Below are 9,375 nucleotides of genomic sequence, written 5' to 3'. Positions count from 1 at the left end.
GGGGGGGGGCTACAAAGGCAAGAAGTGACTGGCTTACAAGCTTTCAAGAGGGAACCTAGAGCCAGGGGGCCTGGAGGAAGGCAGAATCTCCAGTGAGTACTATCCAATCTGTCTAGGTGGGGCTGATGAAAAGAAATGCAGATAGGTCTCTTGTGATACAATAGTGAATAATTGTTATCAGGACCGATTGTGAGGGTTGGAAATGTAAAGGTAGACGTTTTGTAACAAGGAAGGGAATGATTAACTTTGCAGTCTAGGAGCAGAGAGTGGGACCCTACCCAGAGAAGCAGTGATGCCAGAGATGGAGGCAGAGAAGATGAAGTGGAGAGATAGAGCGGCTGGGGACTTTAGACCCAGAGAGGGAGAGGGGCTGTGTGGTGATGACTGCGGGGGGCAAGCTTACAGGGTATATACCCTTTGGTTGGTTGATGATGCATGGAGGGAATTTTAACCATGGCAATGAAACAATATACGATAGGATGAATGTAAAACTAATGTTCTCCCATGTAAACTATCACATAATTCACAATAAAACATAAAAAAAAAAAAAAGATACCACCCTGGCACACTCCTTTCCTCATTTTAAACCATCCAGTATCCCCTTGTTTTGTTCAAATGTCTGCCTCTTAAGTCTATGTACAGGTTCCTCATGACCACAATGAAATGTTCTGAAATACCCATTTGTCACCATGTTATATACATCGCTTGTCATAATCCACACAGTTAAAAGCATTTGCATGTTAAATAAAGCACAAGGACACATCTTTCTGGTATTCACTGCTTACGGCCAAGATTCATCTGACATCAGCAATGATATCACTAGTTCCATGTCCTCTTCTGAATTCAGTTTGAATTTCTGGCAGTTTCCGGTCAATGTACTGTTGTAGCTGTTTTTGAAGTCTGCAAAATTTTACTTGTATATAAAATTTTATGTAAATATTAATGATATTGTTTGATGATTTATACATTTCGTTGGATCAACTCTCTTTGAAATGGGCAGAAAAATGCATCACTTCCAGTCAGTTGGCCAGGTAAACTGTCTTCCAAATTTCTTGGTATAGGTGAGTGATAGCCTCTAGTGTTGGCATCAGTTTGTGGAAAGATTTCAATTTGCATTCCGTCAATTCCTGGAACCTTGTTTTTTGCCAATGTCTTCAGTGTAACTTGGACTTCCTCCTTCAGTACCATCAGTTCTTGATCATATGCTACCTCTTGAATTGGCTGAACACTGACCATTTCTTTTGGGTACAGTGACTTATTTTTTTAAAAAAAGCTTTTGCTGTGAATTGAGTGACAGATCATCAGTTTTACACTAAACCAATCTTATTTTGTTTCACTGCAATGATCCAATCACCTCCAGGCACCATCGGTTAGCAGTATTTACCTCTATTTCCTCCCCCCTTTTTTTTTTAATGTATACAAAACACACAGAGAATATATATTAATTTAAATGCCCAAAAGGCACATTTTACAAGCCAGACTTCTGCCTGCAGGCACACAGTCTTTCTTATTCCATGGGTCTAGAGTCCTCAGCTGCTCTATCTCTTTATGCCATTGCCTCTGCTTCTCTGCTGTCGCCGCTTTGCTGGTTAGGATCCCACTCTGCTTGGTCCTCTGTTCCTGGAATGAAAGACTAACTACCCCACCCCCCTTTTTGTTTCACATCTTCTACCTTTACAGTACGACATTTGCAGTTAGTCATGATGACAGTTATTCACTATTGAGTAAGAAGAATCCTATCCCTATCCTCCCCCACCCCCTTTCACCAGACCCATCTGGACAAGAGGGAAACTTTTCAGTGGGGATTCTGCCTTACACACCTCATTCTGAAACTAAAGCTTGTAATCCAGTCACTTTCTACCCATTTTTGGTAGCCAAAATCGAAGTTGCCCATCCGTATCAACCCTGTGTACTGAGGAGAGAGGCTTGATCCTTGATCTGAAGACTCCTTCCCTCTCGGTTAGAATTTTGAGCAACTACATCCATAAGCAAAGGTCCAGTCCATCCAATTGTAGCAATTTACACTTGCTTCCTGTATCAAACTTCTTTATCTTCCTCTAGTCTAGTTCTGATCAGCAAGCTATCAAAGCTAGGTCAAATGGGTACTATCTGCAAGTTTGGGCCTCCTCCTACCTCAGAATAGCTGGCCACCTCATTCTCAGCTAGGTCAGTGTCCAGTGGCTAGGTCAGTGTCCATGGGCTCAGGAGCTCCCAAGTTTGCCTAAACTTCAGACCAGCCAGTTCTTCCTCTTCTCGCTTTCATCTCAAGGTCAACAAGTGTCTATGGAACATGGTACAGTGACTTATCTTGATGCTTTCTGAATTATTCATTATTTTGCCCAGAGAATCCTTCACTACTGCAAGTCGAGGCTTGAATATTTTCTTGAGAAATGCTAAACATGTTCTTCTCTTTCAGTTTTCTAACTCCAGGTCTTTGCATATTTCATTATACTTGGTCTTATTGAGCTGCACATTGAAATTTTCTATTCAGCTCTTTTACCTTCTTATTGCTTCTATTCACTTTAGCATCTCGATGCTAGAGAGCCAGTTTTTCAGAGTCTCTTCTGACATGATTTAGCCTTTCTTTCTTTCTTTCTTTCTTTCTTGCCTTTTTAATGACCTTTTGCTTTCTTTCTCTAAGACGTTCTTGTTGTCATCACACAACTCTACATATATACCAACTAACTATATATACTAACTAACCATGTATACTACTAACCATATATACTAACCATATATACCTACTAACAGGTATGTTTATGGCCTGTTTCTGATTGTACCCAGGGTTTAGTACAGCAGGCAGAGAATAAAACTAAGTCTAAATCACATACAAGAGTGGGTGTCAAAAATTTGGCAGAAAAATGATAATGGAATTTGTTCACAAACTTTTTAAAGCCCCTTTGAATACAGATGTATTTACAGAACATATCCATCCTTACAGAAGTTGTTGCTGCTGCTGTTGTTGCTAAGGTGCCACTGAGTCAGCTCCAACTCATAGCGACTCTATGCACAACAGAGCAAAACACTGCCCAGACCTGCACCAACCTCACAATTACAACTAGTGCTACACCTGAGTGCATGGCTGCTGCCACTCTGCCAATCTGTCTTGTTGGGAGGTCTGCCTCTGTTTTGCTGACCTTTCACTGTACCAAAGTATGAGAGACCAAGTCTCATTATCCTGGCTTCTAAAGAGCATTCTGGCTGTACTTCTTCCAACACAGACTTGTTTGCTCTTCTAGCAGTCCAGGGTACTTACAATATTCTTCTCCAACACCATAAGTCAAACGCATCAATTCTTTTACAATCTTCCTTATTCATTGTCCAACATTTACATGCAGATGAGGCTACTGAAAATACCATGGCTTGGGTCAGGTCCTCACTGATATCTTTGTTATTGAACACTTTAAAGAGGTCTTATACAGAAATTTTGCCTAATGTTACATACTGTTTGATTTCTTAACTGCTGCTTCCATAAGTGGTGATTACAGATCCAAGCAAATTGAAGTCCTTAACAACTTCAATCTTCTCTCCATTATCATGATGTCATTGATTGGTCCAATTGTGTTGTACTGTGGTGGCTTACAGGTTGCTGTGATGCTGGAAGCTGTAACACTGGTATTTTAAAAGCCTGCAGGATCACCCATGGTGGACAGGTTTCAACTGAGTTTCCAGACTAAGACAAACCAGGAAGAAGGAGAGGCGAACTACTTCTGAATATTTAGTCACTGAAAACTGTATGAATAGCAGTGAAACACTGTCAGATAGCACCAGAATACTGTCAGCTGCTGTGCCAGAAGATGAGTCCCTCCGGTTGGAAAACACTCAAAATATGACAAGAAAAGAGCTGTCTTCTCAAAGTAGACTTGACCCTGATGACACAAGTAGAGTAGAGGTCCCAAGACCTTCATGTGCTAATAGGGCATAACTCAAAATGAAGAGTATCAGCTATAAACACCCATTAACAATTGGAACATGGAATGTATGAAGTATGAGTCTAGGAAAATTAGAACTTGTCAGAAATGAAATAGAACCCCAAAAGATCAATATATTAGGCATTTGTTGTTGTTGTTACAGGCCATTGAGTTGGTTCCTACTCATAGCGACCCTATGCACAACAGAATGAAACACTGCCAAGTCCTGGGCCAACTTCACAATTGTTGCCATGCTTGAGCCCATTGAGGCCGTCACTTTGCCAATCCATATTAGGCATTAGTGAGCTGAAATGGACTGCTATTGGCCATTTTGAATCTGACAACTATATGGTTTACTATGCTAAAATATATATATATATATATTCAAAAGGAATGGCATCACATTAAACACCAAAAAGAACATTTCAAGATCTAGCTTGAAGTATAATGCTTTCTGTGATAGGATAATATCTATACGCCTACAAGGAAGACCAGCTAATTCCACTATTATGCACCAACCACTAAAGCCAGTGATGATAAAGTTGAAGAATTCTACCAACTTCTTCTGATATTGATCATTCAATCAAGATGTATTGATAATTACTGTTGACTGGAATGCAAAGGCTGGAAACAAAGAGGAAGAAGGCTTAGTAGTTGGAAAATATGCCCTTGATGATAGAAACAATGCTGGAGATCACATGACAGAATTTTGCAAGACCAATAACGTCCTCAATGCAAATACATTTTTTATACAACATAAGAGACAACTATACACATGGACCTCACCAAATGGAATAGAGAAATAAAACTGATTACATCTGTGAGATGAGATGGTGCTAAAGCTCCGTATCATTAACCAAAAACAAGGCCAGGGGCCACCTGTGAAACAGACCATCAACTGTTCATATGAAAGTTCATGCTGAAGCTTAAGAGAATTTAAGCAAGACTAAGAGAGCCAAAATATGACCTTGAACATATCCCAATTGAATTTAGAGATCATCTCAAGAACAGAATTGATGCATTAGACACTAATGACCGAAGATCAGAAGAGCTGTGGAATGACAAGAACATCATACAGAAAGAAAGCAAAAGGTCATTAAGAAGACAAGAAAGAAGGAAAGACCAAAATGGATGTCAGAAGAGACTCTGAAACTTGCTCTCAAGCTTGTAGATGATATGGCAAATGGAAGAAATGAGGAGGTGAAGAGCTGAACAGAAAATTTCAAAGGGCAGCTCGAGAAGACAAAGTCAAATATTATAATGAAATGTTCAAAGACCTGGAGTTAGAAAATCAAAAGGAAAGAATATACTCAACATTTATCAAGCTGAAACAACTGAAGAAAAAATTCAGGCCTCAACTTGAAAAACTGAAGAATTCTAGGCGTACAATATTGAAAGATGCAGAAAACACCAAAAGAAGATGGAAGGATCAGTCACTGTACCAAAAAGAAATGGGCAATACTCAACCATTTCATGAGGTAGCACATGATCAAGAGTCAATGATAGTAAAGGAAGAAGTCCAAGGTTCACTGTAGGCATTGGCAAAGAACAAGGCTCTGAGAACTGATGGATTACAAATTGAAATCTTTCAACAAACTAATGCAACACAGGAGGCACTCACTCATCTATGACAAGAAATCTGGAAGGCAGCTACCAGGCCAACTAATTATTAGAGGTCCATATTTGTGCTCATTCCAAAGACAGGTGACTCAATGGAATGCGGACATCATTTGACATCATTAATATCACATGCAAGTAAAATTTCACTAAAGATAATTCAAAAGTGGCTACAACGGTACACTGACAGGGAACTGCCAGAGGTTCAAGCCAGTTTCAGACGAGAGGACGCTGAATGAGAAATGTCATTACTGACACCTGATGGATCTTGACTGAAGGTACCAGAAAGATGTTTGCTTATGCTTAATTGACTATGCAAAGGTTTTCAACTGTGTGGACCATAGCAAGCTATGGGCAACATTATAGAGAATTGGTATTTCAGAACACTTGATTGTGTTCATGAGGAATTTGTACACAGGTCAAGAGGCAGTTGTTCCAACAGAACAAGGTAACATTAAATGGATTAAAATTAGGAAAGGTATGTGCCAGGATCGTATCTTTTCACCATACTTATTCAATTTGTATGCTGGGCAACTAATCCAAGAAGCTGGATTATATGAAGAAGAACATGGCATCAGGATCGGAGGAAAACTCATTAACAACCTGAGATATATAGATGATACAACCTTGCTTTCTGAAAGCAAAGAGAATTTAAACTACTTACTGATGAAGATCGAAGACCACAACCTTCAGTATGGGTTGCGCTTCAATGTAAAGAAAACAAAAATCCTTACCACTGGACCAATAAATAACATCATGATAAATGGAGAAAGGAGTGAAGTTGCCAAAGACTTCATTTTGCTTGGCTCTACTATCAACACTCATGGAAGCAGCAGTCAAGAAATCGAACTATGTATTGCATTAGGTAAATCTGCTGCACAAAACCTTTTCAAAAGTGTTCCAGAGCAGGGATGTCAGTTTGAGGACCAAGATGCACCTGACCAAAGCCATGCATGGTGTTTTCAATAGCCTCTCTTTCTCTCTCTTCTGCTGGGGACCTGGGACTCTACAACTCTAAACCACTTCCTTGGTAATAAACTCCTTTGTATATATTTACATATATATATGTTTCACTGGTTTTGCTTCTCTAGAAAACGTGGCCTAAGACAGGTAGTTGTTTTTGTTGTTGTTAGGTGCCATCGAGTATGTACCAACTCATAGCGAACCTATGCCCAATAGAACGAAACACTGCCACACTATCCTCACAATTGTTGTTACATTTGAGCCCATCGCTGCTTCCACTGTACCAATTCATCTCATTGGGGAGCTTCCTCTTTTTTCCAACCCTTCATTTTACTAAGCATGATAGCCTTCTCCAGGGCCTGGTCCCTCCTGACAATATGTCTGAAGTATGAGAAATGAAGTCTGGCAATCCTGGCTTCCCAGGAGTACTCTGGTTATACTTTATCCAGCACATCGCTTTGTTCTTTTGGCAGCCCATGGCACTTTCAATATTCTCCTCCAGCACCATAACTCAAATGCATCAATTCTTCTATGGTCTTCCTTATTCACTGTCCAGCTTTTGCATGCATATGAGGTTATTGAAAATACCATGGCTTGGGTGAGGCGCACCTTAGTCCTCAAGCCGACATCCCTGCTCATCAACACTTTAAAAAGGTCTTGTGCAGCCGATTTGCCTAATACAATATGTCATTTGATTTCCTGAGTGCTGCTTCTATGAGTGTTGATAGTTGATCCAAGAAGAATCTTTTGACTGAGCTGTGTCAGGTAATTCGAAAGGAACTCGATACATCGAGTCAGGTGCAATTTAGTCCTCAAACTGACATCTTCGCGCTTCAAACATTTAGAGATTTTGTGCAGCAGATTTGCCTAATGCAATATGCCATTTGATTTCTTGACTCTTGAATGAGAGAAAGGTAAAACACATAACATGGTGCCTAGTATGTAGTAGAAACTCAATAAATGCTAGCAACTTTCTTCTTCTAGAAAATAATGCATCTTGTATAGCCCATCTTTCCCCAACAGACTAAGTTCTCTGCCCCCTGTGTAAGGTTGGCTCCACTTGAAACAGATCCAGCAGAAGAAAATCTAGATTTGCCAAACAGGCTGATTATAAAAGCTTAGTTTACCATTTACCAGCATTTTTTTATTCTAGATTCCAAAACCAAACAAAATCAAGTCCATTCCAATTTACAGCAATCTTTATGGGACAGAATAGAAGTGTCCCATAGGCTTTCCAAGGCTGTCAATCTTGGAAGCAGACTGCCACAGACTCCCATGGAGCAGCTGGAGGGTTCAAACCATTGACCTTCTTGGCTATCAACCCACAGTTTAACCACTATGCCACCAGAGCTCCCTTATTTTAGATTTCTTGTTGTTAAGTGCTATCGAGTCGGTTCCGACTCATAGCGATCTTACATAGGGTTCCCAAGGAGCAGCTGGTGGGTTTGAACTGCTGACCTTGCACCACACCAGGAGTCTGCCTATTTTAGACTAGAGGATATTTAAATTATGATTTGAATTACACAAGCACAATTGAGTCACAGTTTTTCCAGAGCTTGTTTCTTATCTAGTTAATTCTAATCTGTCTTGCCATCTTCACTGGTTTAACCAAGAATTACTCTCTTCTTCCACCCCCACAGACAAAGTCCCCTTGGTTTTACTCACCCACACAATTATCACAGATGCTGCAATGGGAGGCCCGGGGAGGCCGAAAGATCTTGCATGTATAACAGTATTTCAGTTTCACAATCTGGTTGTTTATCTGGAAATTCTTGATACGAGGTGGTGGTCGCTGGCCCTGGGGTACGGTGCCATTGGTAGCTTCTGTAAATCATTGAAGATGGTTAGCATCACAGCTGGCCATTACTTGGGCCCAAATGTCTTATCACCTCTCCAAAATGAACGGGAGTAATCAAAGGTTTCCTGGGCCCCCTGTCTTCTTCAGACTAGCATTTCCAGACGAGACTTTCCACATCAGTGTACCCTCCAAAACTCCACTGAAGGTCATGCAATTCTTTTGTGCACATGTGAGATACTGCTCCTTCAATTTTTTTGTTATTGTTGTTTTTTCTGATTATAAGGAAATATATTAACAAAGCAAGAATAACATGGCTAAGTCCTGGAGCCCTGGTATGGCTCTGTGCGTTAATACAGCAGACTGCAAAGCTGTTTGAACTTAAGGTTGGCAGTTCAAGCTCACCAGCTGCTCCTCAGAAACCTTATATACAGGGTCACTATAAGTTGGATTCGACTGGATGGCACTTAACAACAACAACAACAACAAAATACATATGAAATGAAAGTATCCGACTTCACTAACAATCAAAAAATATAAAAATTAAAACACAAAGATACCATTTCTACCTATTTTATTAACAAATATATGAGAGAATAAAAATACTCAGTGTTGGCAAGGGTTTGTAGAAAAGGCCATTCTTATATACAATATCATACAATACTAACCACAGAGTTGGCAGTTCAAACCCACCAGCCACTCCTCAGAAACGCTATACAGGTTTGCTATAAGTTGGAACCGACTTGATGCTTAACAACAATAATAAAATTTCATTTATTTAAAATTCTTAGTTAATAATTAATATATTCTCCTTATTGTTTTTCTTTTTACTTTCTCCTTCACCCAAGTCAATTTGCACCACCTCTCTAGTGTGATTCACTCTTCAGCCCTGGTCTCATACAGTATTGGGCCTTTTGTGATTGACTTATTTCACTCAGCATAATGTCCTTCATAAACATGTTAATGAAGTGTTTCAATTTTTAAAGAACATTCTCAGAACTTATCAAAATTACAAAGAGATGTATAGAAGATGTTGCTATAGGAAAATAACCTCAATGTTAGTTAAGGTGAAGTTAAGTCAGTTAACGT

At 39.8% G+C, this 9,375-nt stretch overlaps 1 protein-coding gene across 1 annotated transcript in view; it reads right to left on the bottom strand.

Annotated features, from left to right (window-relative positions):
• The window catches only part of ZDHHC9 (zinc finger, DHHC-type containing 9), a 60,606-nt gene that overhangs the window by 30,385 nt on the left and 20,846 nt on the right, over nt 1–9,375 (bottom strand). The window contains exon 5 of the mRNA XM_006862834.1: nt 8,157–8,315. Coding sequence (XP_006862896.1) covers nt 8,157–8,315 — 159 coding nt within the window. The remainder of the gene's footprint in view (nt 1–8,156; nt 8,316–9,375) is intronic.

This window comes from Chrysochloris asiatica, unplaced genomic scaffold (assembly GCF_000296735.1).
Source record: "Chrysochloris asiatica unplaced genomic scaffold, ChrAsi1.0 scaffold00051, whole genome shotgun sequence".
In the NCBI taxonomy this organism is placed as follows: Eukaryota; Metazoa; Chordata; class Mammalia; order Afrosoricida; family Chrysochloridae; genus Chrysochloris; species Chrysochloris asiatica.
The sequence above is the reverse complement of the archived record's forward strand: the minus strand, read 5'-3'. Positions and strand labels throughout refer to the sequence as shown.